Source organism: Poecilia mexicana, unplaced genomic scaffold (genome assembly GCF_051168715.1).
Source record: "Poecilia mexicana isolate PSO_F unplaced genomic scaffold, ASM5116871v1 scaffold_8, whole genome shotgun sequence".
Lineage (NCBI taxonomy): Eukaryota > Metazoa > Chordata > Actinopteri > Cyprinodontiformes > Poeciliidae > Poecilia > Poecilia mexicana.
The window spans coordinates 14,443,972-14,459,867 of NW_028263377.1; the positions used below are offsets into that span (position 1 = coordinate 14,443,972).

The 15,896-nt window shown below is 43.2% G+C and overlaps 1 protein-coding gene across 1 annotated transcript; it reads right to left on the reverse strand.

The window, feature by feature from the left end:
• Positions 1-220: 220 nt before the first annotated feature.
• On the reverse strand, positions 221-14,564 carry srebf1 (sterol regulatory element binding transcription factor 1). Its single transcript, XM_014980651.2, has 19 exons — positions 14,177-14,564; positions 11,698-12,345; positions 9,674-9,849; positions 9,443-9,583; positions 9,143-9,361; positions 8,877-8,991; positions 8,578-8,735; positions 8,231-8,447; positions 7,963-8,147; positions 7,623-7,884; positions 7,309-7,475; positions 7,035-7,203; positions 6,820-6,928; positions 6,517-6,626; positions 5,038-5,170; positions 4,759-4,924; positions 3,907-4,122; positions 2,853-2,964; positions 221-1,777 (listed from the first exon to the last, which is right to left on the reverse strand). Exons 1-19 carry the CDS (start codon positions 14,277-14,279, stop codon positions 1,557-1,559), a joined length of 3,627 nt encoding a protein of 1,208 aa, XP_014836137.2. The 5' UTR covers positions 14,280-14,564; the 3' UTR covers positions 221-1,556.
• Positions 14,565-15,896: the final 1,332 nt, after the last annotated feature.

Consider the following 15,896-nt stretch of genomic DNA (forward strand, 5'->3'; position numbering starts at 1 on the left):
CAATACAATTCTAAAACTGCTCAGAAGGACCTAGAATGTCAAAATCTACAAATTATGTAAGTACATAGGAACACAGGTCACTCTTCAAAAGAGGAAACACAAGCGAGCATGTCACTTCAGTTTAACCCATATCCACAGTCAGAACAGTTATTGAAGCTTAAACTATTAGTTACATTCTCAAATTAAGACGATTCACCAATAAAGATGTGAAAGCCGTAAGTTTTCTTTAAAAAAATGATTTAATATTTACATGTAAATATGGAGAAATAATATAAGAGAGGAAAGAAAACAAATGTCAGTTACAAGACAATACCTTCCAACAAGGTTGCTACACAAGCTTTCTCCTCAGTTTTCGGATTTCACATGACCAACTATAAAATAAAATAAAAACATACTGATACTGTTAAATGGCAAACATTTTGTTGAAACTTTTTTACAGTTTTTAAAAATAAAAATCATCAGAAAATGATCTAGTCCACCTAAAATATGAGAAAAAGATATTTTTCTTGTATGATAGTGTTACAAATGGGGAGGAGGGGTTTAATATTTCTTTTTTTTTTTAGGGCAACAAATGATCTTCAGAAATGTCAAAGCCATGTCATGAAAAACTGTTTTTGCTTTCATATGTTTACAAATGTCCAAGACCTAAAGAGTCAACCAGCTCAGATCTATGCGGTACAGTCCTGACTCGACTAAACCTGGTCTAAGAATAGTCAAGATGGATTCAGGGGGAGGAAATAAACAATTATCACTCTGCGTATGAAAACAAAACAAACAAAAAAGAAACGCCTAATCAAAGTTCCTCCAGATTATAAATATGGTGTAAAATATGTACACAGCAAAAAAACAAATACACAATATCTATGAAAATAATTTCATAAAGCCTTATTGTTATTGTTGTTTTCCATTAAGAGCAGCCTCACAGGCCTAGTGCAGACAGGAGATTGAGAGGGGTCGAGCCAGATGATGACCTCAAACCTTTACAGTATGTGAAGGGGCTTTTCAGCGCGCATGTCCACGATCAAACCATTGAGTTTGGTTACTTTTTATTTAATTTTTTTTTTTTTACCTCCCCATAATCAAAGAGACATCAAAACCCCCCACAAGCTGGGCCGTCCGATTTGGGGGGGAAAAAAAAGGTGCAGATCTGCCAGATGAGGGAGGAGAGAGGGAGGAGCTACACGGCAAACATCTCCAGTGGTGGCTCCTCACTGTGGTCAGAGTAGGACACTGCAATCAATTCTCACAAGGGAGTCCAGCCTGATAGGAAAAAAGATGCTGTGTTTTTTTTGTTTTTTTTTCTTTCTTGTTTTCTTTTTTTTTCACATTACTTCATAATTTAAAAAGAAACAGAGTGCGTGAACTCTAAAAGTGCCTTAAGATGTGAGGCCGGGTAGGCAGAGGAGGAGCAACCAGTGAATTTCAAAAGACACTGGAAGGTTTCCGCGGCAGCAGGTCTTTTCCTCCACCTGTTCCTGCGCGCGTTTGTACGCAGGAGGCGTTTCGGTACACACGGCGTCCGTGCAAGCCTCCCTCACCCCAACCTCTCCCTCGCTCTAGCTGCTGGTGACGGTGGTGCCGCTGCCCAGCTTTATGATCATCTGCTGGCAGTCGTGGAGCGTCCGCTTGTCGCCGAGCTTCTCCAGGGTGCGGGCCGCGTCGGCCAGCATGCCCACCCTCTGGCCCGGCGCCGACAGGAACGAGGGAGGAAGGTAGCGGCAGGCCAGCATCACGGCCTCGGCCTGCTCCCGCTGGCCGGGCCGCGCCTCGCACTCCTCTGCACACAGAGAAACCAAACGTCTGGTGAGCTACGGAGCTCAGGTCAACTATCTGGATTATGTGTGCTTTTATTTATTCCCCCCCCCCCACCAACAACCACCACGACATTGACTTTCTTATTGTGATTTTATGTCACACAAACAGTAGTAAATATAAATGTCAAGTGGATACGTTCACTTAGCTCGCAGTAAAATTCAAGGACTTTTCAAGCACTTTAGAGGGAATTTTTCTAACTTTTCTTGCACTACACTTTGGAGATAAAAACAATACAAATTAACTACAAAAATTGTTTTAAGTAATCAATAAATTATAAAGAAAATTCTAATTTAGCAACAACAACAAAAAAATCCCCCAATTTGAATAATTTTGCCGAACTATAAAATAAGACAATCAATAACTTGTTGAGTTATTGGAAATAATAAATACTGATTACATTGGAACAATCCAAACAAAAGTATTGTTAAGGTAAATGACCTTCCTGCTCAAATTAAATGCTTCATAGGAACACAGGTCAATAAAGAAACAGACAAAGAAATTCACAAAAAAAGTGTTCTTATGTTTTCTGGCATTTAGTAAATAGAAATAACTTTGGCAATTCTAACTGGCCTAAAGCATGAAATGTTTCGTCTGATTCAACAGACCGTGAGAAGAAATGCATCTGTGTCTTTTATTATGTGTCTGAACATGTCTGGTTTCAGCTGTAGACAACAGTTCTCACATGTGGGCTTTTAATCGACTATTAGATTGAACTTTATTGCAAAACTGTCAGGTTTAAATGTCAAGCACTTCAAAGACTTTCCAAACCTTGAAAAACACCAAAATGAAATTCAAGCATTTTCACGGATTTCAAGCACCCCGAGCCTGACATATGTTTGCATTCAGACCCTTTTAGGTCTCTCAAAAAAAAATCTTTTTCTTTTAGACTTCTATCAAAACAATAAACCGAGCCAACCCTCACACTGCAGATTCTCTGACCGTAAAACATTCGTCTCGCCAGACGCGTCCCGATTACTTGCACGGGTCAGATGACGCCTAGAAACCCCCCTGAAGCCTCTCCACCGACACGAACGCACCTGTCTTGGCTCCGGGTGTTGCTCGGCGCCGCAGTGAGCGGTCCAGCAGCTGATGGGTTCTGGTGGGACTGGCCCCCGCCATCAGCCTGGCAGTAGCTTCGTGAAGGAACAACTGGAGAGAAGCAGAGGGCAGAGAGAGATCAGAGCCAAACAGGAGGAACAAGAGCGAGAGACGATGACTCACACCTAACGCTCAGCTCTACCTCAGAGAGACTCTCTGTGAACAATGCTGCCACACACTTGCCTAAGGCTATGTGTATGTGTGTGTGTGTGTGTGTGTGTGTTAGGAGTGGAAGTGAGAAGAATTTTATTTTTTGACTGAGAATTGCTCCACAGACTCCCTGTGAACGATCAGCTTCAGTCAGAGCTGCTTTGGGTGGTGTTGCCGATTTAAACATGGCGGTTTAAAAATGGATGAGTTTGTGTTTAAAGGAAGCAGCAATGTGCTCACCATTTCTAGGGATCCATTATGATGGATTCTATAACGACACAAAGCGTATCTATGTGTTGTTATAAAAGCCTTTTATTGGGTATGAAATCTGAAAAATCCAACCTTCAAGTTGAGTACGTTTATGCAGAAAGGTGAACAAAATTGCTGCAAAATAAAAAAAAAAAAAAAAAAAAAAAAAAAGGTTTTAAAGTTAAACAGAGTGACTAGAGTGGGAGTTTGCTGAACTGTAGTGGGACTTTAGCTTTGGTCAGATGGCACTAAGATCAGGTGGGATTAATGTGGAACAAAGGATAAATATGTAAGGAAGCACCTTATGCTCACTGATGAGCACGGTGGAGGATCTGTGATGCTGTGGGCCCGTTTCTCTTCCAAAGGAATGACCGTGTCAAAATGATGAAATCTTAAAATTTGTAGAACATTTAGTATAATCTGTTCGACCAGTAAAGAAAAACATGGGTCGCTTTCAGCAGAGTTTTGATCCAAACCAACCCTGAAATGGTTCACCAAACCCAAAATCAACCTGTCTTATCGGTCGAATAGCAACCGATCCGTTAAAGCAGTTTGTCAACCACCTGAAAACACACGGGTAAAAATTGCACGTACTCTTCGCATTGCGGGTCTGAAGCTGTGTGCCAGCTTGCGCAGGGAGCAGAGGTCCTGCTGGAAGCCCTGAAGTTCTGGTGGCGACGCCTGATGAAGGCCGGCAGGACCGCTGGAGCCGGCCAAGCCGGACCCTGTGGGACTCGTCCCCTGCTGCTGCAAGCGCCAGATGTTGGTCCTCAAAACCAGCAGGAGGTCGCACACCATTAACTCGACGACCTGTAGAAATATTGACCGCATTGGTTGAAGTACGCAAATAGGATGCGATTTGGCGTCACGAAAATGAAAATGTGTTATGTGAAATATTTCATATTTTTAATGGTTGTTTTTACCTTCCACATGTAGACTGAAAAGAAAACCTACAGAGATTTTATAAAGCAGAAACAAACCCTCCCTTCTCCTCCATCCTGTGAGTGTGTGTGTGTGATTGTGTGTTTGTGTGTTCTGCTGCTCTTGGTCCAGCTCTGTGTTGCACTGCAGGTACATTGCACTCTTAGGAGACACACATGCAATGCAACTACAATGCACCGCAGCTCTGGCCATAGACATACACACACACACATACGCACACACACACAAAAACACAGCACACTCATTTTGAGCTGCCAATCCACCAGAATCACCATCTGGTAGTAACCACAGGGAGGGCCGTCGCAGCGCCCCACAGAGGAACCGAGGAACTACTGCAGGGGGCAATCTGGAGATCTGAGGCCAGGGAAAAATCCTGCGGCTTTTGTGTGCAAATAATATCCTAATCGTGATTTTTTTTTTTTTTCTTCAGTTTTTTTGTTCTTTTTTTGTATTCCACTGTAAGCTTTTAAAAGATAAATCAGCTCGACTCCAGCATGTGCGTACCTTGTCCAAGCTGGAGCTGTGGCAGTGCGGTCCCAGGTTGAGGCTGTCTCGGAGCAGGGCGCTGGCCTTGTCAGTGTGGCTCAGACTCAGCTGGCAGTTTTCTGGCTTGGACAGCAGAGCTCTGACTGCCCTGAATGTGTTGAGGCACGCTTTGGGCAGAAGACTCCTGCCAGAACCAGCGGCAAATCAGACAAAGGACACAGGTTAAAGCAGTGCAAGTGTGTGACTGTGTGTGTGTGGGGAGGGGGTGTGGGGGGGGGGGGCTGTTAGGGAACTTACTCTGCGTTCTGCAGGCTGCGAGGCAGGTGCTCCACGGTCGGATAGAGCCTCTCTGCTGCAGCATCATCTCCTTGAAGCCAATTGATGATCACTATGGCAACCGAGGACCACCATTTAGAGTGGGGGTCGCAGCCTAGTGATTGGAGAAGAAAAAAAAAAGTAAAAAAAAAAATGAGACACCCTCCTGTAGACAGGCAATTATGCAAATATTCGAATCCCCCACTGGCTTTCCCCCCCCCCCCCACATTTAACATGCATCACAATACACAAAGACAGCTGCTATCTATATCCTGAGCCCTGAATCATTCTCTCTGGTAGAGTCCCACCTTGCACCCACAGCGAGATCTTAAGTTTTAAGCAGGGTAATATATTCTGCTGCACACCCATGCAAACCTCCACAAGCACATTTTAAAACACCGAGAGCATCCCGAAGCTCTGCCAACAAAAAGTTTCCGATTAAAAACCCCGGCACAGCCTCGCTTCACTTCCTCCTTTCAAGGTGATCACAGATTTGACAGTGCTGAAGATAAATGAAGCAATTCGGCGTGCCTCCATTTTACCGGGTTCCCTTTTTTTTCTTTTTTTAATTTCTTTCTCTTTTTTTTAAGCTTAGATTAGTGGAGACAAAAGGATGTGCTGCGGGGCTGAAAGTCGACTGGAAATCAGACTACGTGATTTCTAAAGAGCATAAATGGACTTTGTTGGTTATTTGATTTAGTAAAAAACACCCAGGTAATGACACGGCTGGGACATGTAAAGGCAAAATGAAGCAATGCATTAAGAGGTTAAATTAAAAGCCATTTTTTCTGTCGTGATTTTCCAGGAATGTTATAATTTGTAATTCTGACTTATCAGTTGCTTGAATTATTGCAGAATGGAACAGAATCAGCCTTTATTTTCCCGTAAAGGGGAAACTGGATATAAAAGTCCTCAATAAAAGTGTTAAAAACAATACATAAAAAAAAACTAGCTTAATAATTACAACAACAGCATAATCTACTGTACAAAACTGTAACATGATTAAATACTGTGCAGTTATTAGGAAGTATGATACTTCTATAGAATAAAATAATAACGATTGTTATAACTATTACTATATTTCATGCATTTTCTGTTCAACATAAAGGCAGGTTTAATTACTCGATTATATTTTTATTGTACAACATTATATGATTACAGCATTATTATTTACAAAGGCGTGTTTTATTTATGTATTTTAAATATTTAATTTGATAAGATTATTATTATTATTATTTACAAAGATGCTGTTTTAATTCTCATTAATACTATTAATGTTGTTAAAATTAACCAGAATTTTTTATTCCTTTTTTTTTTTTAAGTGTGAATATTCTAAATTAATATTTAACTATGACAATCATCATCATTTACAGAAAGAAAAAGAAAAAAGTTGTCATAATTACCATTGTTTTCAAAAAACTTCTGATCAAACTTTTAATATTCTAATTATTTTGAACCTACCGGTCACAGTGGCCATGTTGGAGCCGATTGCAAAGGACTGGGACGTTGCACCGGCGGCGTCGGACGCACTAATCAGCAGCTGGAGGTACTCCAAGGCGTCGGCGTACTCCCTGGTAGCAGAGACCAGTCAAAAGGTCAACAAGTGCTCCAACATTCTCATTTATTAGGAACTTTTTCACAATCGGGGAAACTTTTCGTGTCTTTTAGAAAATAAATACTGGTCCAAAAAAAAAAAAAAAAAAAAAAAAGAAAAGAAAAGAAAAGAAACAGAGACATGTTTAAAAGCCCCCGGTGTTTTCTCACCCGTCAGCCTGGTTGGGACTCTTCTCTCCGTGCGGCTGGGCGACGCAGTAAAGAGCCTTTTCGAGAAGGTGCTCTCTGAAAGCCTGAGTCACCTGGGCCAGAGGGTCCACTGTAGGAATGCCAAGCCATTTAAATTATTTTAGAATAGCTTTCAGGGGAAGTAAAAAACAATTCAATGGACTAAATTAGGCCACGTTAGGTAACTGGTGGCCTACCAGTGTTTCCGGCCTGGCTGTAGATGCTTTCTTTAGGCGTGCTGCGAATGGCCCAGTCCCCGTCCACGAAGAAGCGGTGTCCGAGCGGGTGACAGAGCCACTGCATGGCCGGAGGCACGCAGCCGCTGGACGACAGGCACGCCTGGCGGGCGCTGCTCAGGAACACACGCTGTCGGTCGGGAGAGAAGACGGAGCTTTGTTCAGCGAGGTTCGCTCGACTTCAGTCACCGAAGGCTTCTGACTGATTAATATAAGCGTGGAAATGACGACTCACAGAGGTAAAATGGAGGATCCTTGGCAGGCTGGCTTTGACTCGTAGCGCTGCAGAGACGTAGACCTCAGCCAGGCTGGCTACAGGCAGGCATGAGCCAGCACATTCTGCCAGGTTCACCGCACTTAAAGCCATGTGGACTGCCGACAGGTGGCTGCCGTTCAGCTTCCCTGCACAAACACACACACACAAAAAAAAAAGGTTCATAACATCCACAATTTTTCCTATCGTTATATATGATATTAGCATAGACCAAAGATTTCATTTTAAGAAGTCAAATCAGATTAACATAAGCTAAGTTGTGCTGTTAAATCTACCTGTCATGTGAAGCTGGTGCAGGCGGTGATAAACCAAGGCGGCATCACGGCTGCTTTTACACGCGTCCTCCTGCAGGGGGCGATCGCTGCGCAGACCTCCAGCCCTTGCGGCGAGCCAGCGGCCGACCCAGAGGCGCTGCAGGCAGAACCTCAGCAGGGACCAGAGCACCGCGCAGGTCAGGTCCAACTGGGAGGTGGGCAGGGGGCGACCCAGTGCCTTCAGACAGGTTCGGAGGTTATGACTGGCCTGAGCAAAATCCCCCTGAAGGGAAAGAAGACAGAATGTAAGACATGGATGAATCATCATTCAAAAGGCTGATTAATAACCAGACCATCTTACTCTGGCCAGGTCCAGGTCGGCCTGTTTGCGGTGTCTCCAGAACAGCACAGACGATCCCGAGTGCGGACGGGTCACGGGCTCGCCGTAAACCAACAATCGGATCAGAACTCCCGACACCAGAATACCGTTCAGCAGCCACACCAATATGGTGGGGAGCATCCAATCCATCCAGCCCCAAGACTCAGCTACGGACAGCATGGAAACACTCAGTAACGAGCAAAAAAAAAAACTCCGGTAGACAACCGCTACGACGAACCAGCAGGTTTACCTGGAATGTCTACACCCAAGACGCTTCTCCCTGCGTGATGGGGGGTAATGTCGGCAGTGTTTCCTGCAGAGCTGCTGCCGGATGAGCAGAGCAAAGCAGCCAGCGGGTTGAGGGAGAGGAAGAAGAAGGTAAAAGCGCACAACGCCATGCGGGAGCGGTCCAGCATGCCTCCGACTACGCCACCTGCTGCAGACTGGTCCAGCAAGCCTAAATGGGACTGCAGCAAAGGGAGATCCAGAAAAGGACAATTAGGGTAAATTTAACCTAACATAATTTTTTTTTTTAAAAACTGACTGTCTCGCAACTTTCAAAACCGCTGCCTGGCAAATTAAATGTTCGCCACACACCTTTGTGTCCTCTCCCATGGGACTGTCGGGCTCTGAGTCGCTGCTGCAGTGCGGGAACGAGGTCGGGGAGCCGACGTCGGAGGCTGGCGGAGTGGGCAGCTCATTCTTCACTTCTGCCTGAGTGTCCACCTCCATGGCAACCAGGTCTTTGAGAGACTCTTTGGAAGGCAGAAGAAAGAAGTCACACACACACACACAAAGAAAGAACAGTCAGAGTGTCGACCAACAGCTCGGAGGGCTTTAGCCCGGCTTAATGGCGCGCTTAAGAACACAGACAAGATGAGGGCTCAAATGCTCACTGTTCTTCTGAGCTGCTACTTTCAGAGCCATGTTCTCCTGTTTGAGCTTCTGGTTCGTCTGCTGCAGGTAGCGGATGTAGTCGATGGCTTTCCTGAGGACAGCCGACTTGTTGAGCTAAAGGAGAGGAAGGAAAAACACGGAGTGGATGTAATAAAGATCAAACACAGCATCTACACCGGGCAGCCATTACATTACGACCAGAACCAAGAACACGAAATAGCATTGCAGCATAGCATAGCAGAGCATAGAATAAACAGTTTCCAACCTTGGCTTCAGTGCCAGCGACAATGTCTTTCAGCTCCACTATTTTATCGTTGATGGAGGAGCGATAGCGCTTCTCGATGGCGTTGTGAGCCGTGCGCTTCTCCCCCTTGTGCGGCTGGCCTGACGGCTTGCCGGCGATGGCGATGCGGTTGATGGGAAGCTTTTCCGCGTCCACCATCACAGGCACGGTGGTCAGGATGGTACCCCCACCCATAAAAGCCTACAAGACGGATGGAACTCAGGAAAGTTTTCTCGAATGTAAAATTCACAATTTACACTGACATCTGCCCTCTTCTGCTACCTGCAGGGCAGTGCTCTGAACCGGGCTGGTGGTGGTCGCTAGGGACGTAGGAGAGGCCATGGTTGTGACCATACACGGGTCAGGCTTTAAAGTGGTGAGCAGCACGGACTCAGCCTTTATGAACTGGGGCTGCAGCAGCACCTGATGCAAACACACACAGACCAAAGACCCATCATCAAGGAAGGCATCCTTTATCCAGCCCAGGAGCAATCAAGGGTTTCACACACTTACAGGTACTTGTTGTACTTGGGTTGTGATGGTCTGTGCTGGAGGGCTAGCTGAGGTGGCCAGGAGCGGGGAGACAGTGGTCAGGCCTTGAAGCTGGGTCTGAATGGTCACCGACTGGACGCTGGGAGGCGAGGACGATAAGCTGGTGGCAGGGGGGCTCACGCTGCTGGGGCTGACGGCTGCAAAAAGAGTGACAGCGCCGTTAAACCAAGCAGGTTAAACTCGATAAAACATCACTTTAATATATATTTTTTTTCTTTCAGAGGAATTAATATGGGTATTTGCTGTATTTTTTTTATTGCAGCTGAAGTGCTGCACATGTGGCACATCAACACTGGCAATCAAGCAAAGTCTAAAGGCGGCAAATGTTTTGTGAAAAAGAATCAGTGGATGGAAGCAGTTCAAATGCTAAAACTTTTATGTCTTTATACCGACTGCAAAGTATTTATCATAATCTTTTGTTATCTTATCACTTCTTTAAAAAGCCTATCTTTTATTTCACTAAAAGAAAGGTGGCAAGTGAGTAAACTTTATTTATATAGCACCTTTCACTGGCAAAAATCACAAAGTGCTATAAAACGTTCTAGAAAAACAAGCTGACAAAAACAATAAGAGGTGCATTTAAGAAAAAGCTTGTCTAAATAAAAAAAAAAAGTTGTAGTTTTCTAAAAATGTGTCATTTCAGAATTATGCAAGCAAGCATGAAAAACTGAAGCAGTCCTGGACGAAGGTGGTCTAAAAATACTGATATGCAAGCAGAAAGCAGAGGTTTGCCTGCAGCTGTAAAACTTTTCTGTCGTTATTTGGGGTGGAAAGCAGTTGGAAAAACATCAGCTGAATATCAGGTGAGAAACACTCAAACAGTTTGTTCAGAATAGGTATTGATTATTTAGCAATTAGATCATCACTTCCTCTGGAAGGCGAACAGAAGTCAAATGGACGCAGAAAGTGATTCAACATAAATCCCAAATCTAGACGTCGTGAAACGTAAAAGTAATTCAGACATAAGCCAGAAATGCAAATTTCTTGCCATCGGGTTATTGGAACAGATGAAGGACTTCATGCGGCGACACAAGAAGCAAAACCGTTTTGGGCCCAATATTCTAACTAAGCCTGTAATTCCATAAAACGATTTGTTAATAAGTGTGTAGACTGAAGATAACCTTTTACCTATTTAGAAATTTCAGTGAGTCGTTCCATACCTCCTCTTATCACGTGAAACTGAGATAATGGTTACATGTGCCAAACCGCACCTGGGTCAGAGACTTTAGCCATGCGGTAATAAAAAAAAAAAAAAAAAGGAAAGAATCCAATAATAATAAAAAAAAGAACTATACAAAAACAAAAAGAACTACATCATCCTAACCCCAGTGAACACCTCAGAATATCTCCTTAGCTCAGCGAATCGGAGAGTTGCTTCTACGCATAATCTAAACTAATTATTGCGTATGCACGTATAAGACACTACACAGTAGCTACTGCACTCTGCTGAACCCTATATCTGCAGAGGGTATTGTGCAAACGCAGAACTTTGATAATAGTTTGCAACATTTATTTAGCCAGGGCTATTAGACAGAAATTAGTTGCAATATCCAGAGGCTTCTTTGTTGTCACACCTCAACATCTAATTAATGATTGTAGCAGAAGACACAGGACATTATTAAAATGAACACAAACTATTAAGCGGACATGAGCAGAGGATAAATTGACAGCACTCGAAGAGCTTATTATGTAATTAAGCAGCTTTACAACACTAGTCAGTCTGAGCCATTAACACAGCAATTCGTACACCATTCGTTCAAATAAGCCCATACTGAGACACCGGTGACATAGGGACAACTTTTTTTTTTTTCTTTAACTCACATTAAAGGTCAAAACATTGCGAACGTCAATTCGTGATGGATATTAGTCTGTGACACACAGAGAAAACGATTGTGGAACTGCACTGAAAAATTTCTGATTTTCCAGCTTTTCGAGCTAACACGTCTTTCTCTTCCGACACGTTCGCCACCCTGCAGAGGACTTACCCGTAAAGCTACTTTGGCTCTGAAACTTGCTCTGGGCCTGCGGTTGTGCCTGGGGCTGAGGCGCAGTCTGAGGTGCAGTCTGAGGTGCAGTCTGAGGTGCAGTCTGAGGCGCAGTCTGAGGCGCAGTCTGAGGCGCAGTCTGAGGCGCAGTCTGAGGCGCAGGGGATGTGAAGAGTGTCTGTGTCGGGGAGCTGAACGCCGGATTTGGACCTGGCGAGCCGTGAGGGGACGACGCTGCTGCCTGCGCGGCGGCAGGCGGGCTGACGCTCGGCTGGGGCTGCTCCACGAGGGGCTGTCTGAGGCTCTGAGCCTGCTGGCTCGACGACGGCTGCTGCTGCTGCCTCTGTGCGGTGCTGGCTACCTGAGCCAGGGGAGACTGCTGGAAGGTGGCGGGCTGGAAGGCCTTGTCCGGGGCCGAGGTGCTGCGGCTGATGGGCGGGCCCAACAGGGCGTCTAAGTGGGGGTTGCTGCTCAGGATGGAGGAAGTGGTGGTGGATGAAGGTGTGGGAGCGGTGGCAGGAGGAGAAACAGAGGTGATGGTCTGGGACAAGGCATTCATCTCTTGGGTGGAAGGGCTCCCTGAGAAGGGAGTGGAGTCAAAGAGTCCTCCAAACTCCATGTCCTGATTGTTGATGAGCTGAAGCATGTCTGCAGAAGCGCAGAAAAAACAAAACAAAACAGAAATAATTAGGAATGTTACCCATAAACCAGAAATAAACCTTATAGTTACTCCATTAAGAGATAAAAAAGGATCTGTTAAAAATTGAAATACAAATGTGATAAAAAGGTGAAAAGGCAAAGTGACAGCTAAGATCAGAGGTTTAAAAGGCATCTGGAGTGTGTCTGCTCTCTGTCCTGGATCAGGTCCAGTGTAGCCATAGGAACCAGGACCTGAACATTACCAGAGACCCCTCACACACTCCACACGAACTTCCTGGAACTGTTGCTACCAGGCAAACAGTACCACATCAAAAGCAGAACCTTCCAGACGGACGCACAGCTTTCTGCCTCAAGCTGTTTAAACGCCAAAGTGAAGGTGAAGAATATGCGCTTCACCTTTGTCTGTGTCGTGTTTTATCCATTTGTGTTTTTCTTTAATAAATTTTTTTTTTACACTGGTGGAAATTTTGAGAAAATCCTGCCTTGTTTCTTTTTCTTTGCTAAATGATGGTATGCAATTTGAATATCTACTGGTACGTACAGAGTGGTGGTAGTATATCAGTCTGGGGCTGGTTGAGAACCTGGATGACTTGCAACTTTCTTTTGAGTCATTTTTGTATTCCAGAAATAAGAATGTGCATTAATAATACATAATATATCCAGCTGTTTGCATTTATTAAGCTTTTTTTTAACCAAAGCACTGCCATTTCATTTATAAAACAGTCAATACCAAAACTTCTAGTGATAATTGGATTTCCAAGGTATAACCAGTTTGAGAACTCTCTCTTGACAAAGATAAAGTGTTCTTTGCAAATACTGAAAATAATTTCCCACTTCTACATTTAACTGGATAAAGCATAGAATGATCGCATCCATGAAACGCGCTGCCGGATGTATGTTGTGTCTGCTGTGCAACGCTGAAGCCTGAATGTATAAAAACCACTGTTGTGTATGAGGTGATCGCTCTTGACCAATCAGAGCGCGGCTCTCAGACTTGCTATGCCGATCAGACCAAGACAGCGAGCAGAGAGAGAGAGAGAGAGATGCTTGGTTTCCACTGGAGGTTACCATCGTGCAGCGTCACCAGTGGGTTACAGTCGGTCAAATTTAGGAGAGCACGACCGAATACTGTTTACCCACACCCGTTTATCGTGCTACACGTTGGCTGTGCTCATAAAACACACGTTGAAGAACGGTGGAGAATCTTTAGGAGACAGAAAATCTTGCATTATTGATAAAAAAAGCAGTTTCCCCCCTCCTTAATACAAACTGTGGAACGTATTATAATTAACAAGGATTTAAGCTAAAAGACACAGCTAGGCGTAATAATGCAGAATTGTCGTATTATATTAGGGCAAACCGTAAAAACTTGTTAATTCGGTCAACTAAGGGAGCTGAACCCAGGAAGGAGGAATGAACGACAGTAACCTCTGTCGGCGAGGCACGCTGGGGGCGGGGCTCACTCACAACCGTTAGCAGCACATTAGCCTCACTTGCTAAAATTAGCAATAGAATAACCAATTTGTGCACATTTAAGTTATAGTGAAAACCACTTACAATACAAATCTATTAATTTGACGTATAAAACCAAAGGGAACCATTTTAGAAAACTCAAAAGCTAAATAGCTAATTCTAGCTATGTGTCTTATTAAGACACTAGTTTGAGCCATTAACTTTGTTTCTGCCGTTTGTTACAAAATGCACAACACACATTACTAAAGAAAAAGCAGAGAAAAGTCCATGCAGTGCTTACTCTTGCAGCTCTTTAAACATGACTGACTTAACAGGTATCCATGTAAATAAATGTACAACTCCTTACCATCGATGTCGCTTAAGAGGGCCGTGTCAATTTCACTTGGGTCGTTAAGAGACAGTGTTGGATCCAGATCCAACGAAGGATCGTCAAATGACAGGCGGTTCATCTTCACTCTCGTCTGATTCTATGGACCACAGAGTAGGTTCGACGTGCTATCTCAAATCTCAGAAAGCTGGAGAGTTTTTTTTTATCATTTACGTCCCTACATTTGATAAACTGTCGGATCCCAAGTCGACCTAAAACTTATCCAGGATGCGCTGTTTGCCGATATGTCAACTAAACTATACACACCAACCAGCCATGATCGTCGCTGGGAAACTTGTCAAACCGAGTCAAACACTGAGGCTCATTCAGCACTAACAGAGGAACCCACACAACCCTGAAGACTGACAGGTGAGCCAGCCAATCAGCGAGCTTCTAGCAGATTCCCACGATTCTCATGATTGTTTTGATTGCTGAGCAAACCGATGAAACAATGTGGAGTGCATTTCAATAATTTTATAAGACAGTTCAAGAGACGTTATGATTATTCATTTGTGATAAATACGACACATTAATATAGCTCATTAATTATTAATCCAATGACAAGGAATAACTGAAAACGCCAACAAAACCATAACTGTGCTACGTACTGATATGAATTCTAATATTCAATTCAGTAATGTTTACTCCATCTTAAATTACGATAACAAATTCTTAATATTAAAGGCAGCAGCGTGCATTTGTTTATTATGGGCCTGCCGCGAAACAACCAATCAAAATCCCGTGTGGGAGGGAGCTGCCGGTAGTTAAGTTTGTCTGACCGGAATCAGCACCTCCTTCTGTAGAACCAGCGAAATTGTCCAATGAGAAGCTGAGAATCGGAGTGGGGTGATTCGACGTCACAGCTCTGAATCTGAGCGATTACATCATGTGCTGCTGTCGTGCAGGAGTGGAAGTAGCAACAGTAAAATAAAACGAAGGTACTTTTGTGAAAACAAAAAACTAAAATTGTAGATGTAACTTATTTATTGAAACTTACAAACAAACAATTTAAATCCCAACATAAAAATAACTTTAATAAAAATAGATTCAAACGATATAGTTCAGCAAAACAAAAAACTAAAGTCTTAGTACTTTTGATTTTTAACAAAAAATTAAACAGGTTATGCTTAAAAAAACAAAAAGCACATATATTATAAAAAGATTGCAATTAAAATCTTTTTAGAATATATAAAAATATATATATATCTTATATTTGTTTATATAAACAAATATAAACTTATTTGTTTATATCTTCTATAAACAAATAAGTATCTTTAAAATTCTATGGAAATGGGTCAATGACCTAAGGGAGCACTACATTGACAATGTAGTGTAATAACCTTGTATTTTTGGGGAGGGTTGTTGGGCATTGCATGCTAATTTTACACACAAAACTAATTATTTACACAAATTACAGATTTGGGGTTTATTCTAAAATGTATCTTTTACCTTAATGTTTCTCCTGGTTGGAAGTAATATGAGAAATTTTGGAGTGGCCCAGCTAGTTCCAACTTGAGTCAGAGAATCTGTGAATGGAGCTGAAGATTAGGATGATGGCAAGACTCAGAAAGAGCTCATTGCCAAAGAAGTTTTTTTTTAAAATCAGTGGAAACAGGTAAAAAGTTACTCAGCAATAATAATAAAAAGGTTTGGTTTATAAGGTTTAATAAAAAATGTTCCATTAAGACATTTTTGGTTA

Bases quoted from the DNA above. Each gene is read 5' to 3' on its own strand.
- srebf1 (XM_014980651.2), bottom strand. From the start codon at position 14,279: ATGAACCGCCTGTCATTTGACGATCCTTCGTTGGATCTGGATCCAACA. The intron at 8,736-8,876 runs GTGAGCATTTGA...TGCCTTCCAAAG, and splicing joins AGTAGCAGCTCAGAAGAACA to AGTCTCTCAAAGACCTGGTT. The intron at 2,965-3,906 runs GTACGTGCAATT...GCTTCTCTCCAG, and splicing joins TCAGACCCGCAATGCGAAGA to TTGTTCCTTCACGAAGCTAC.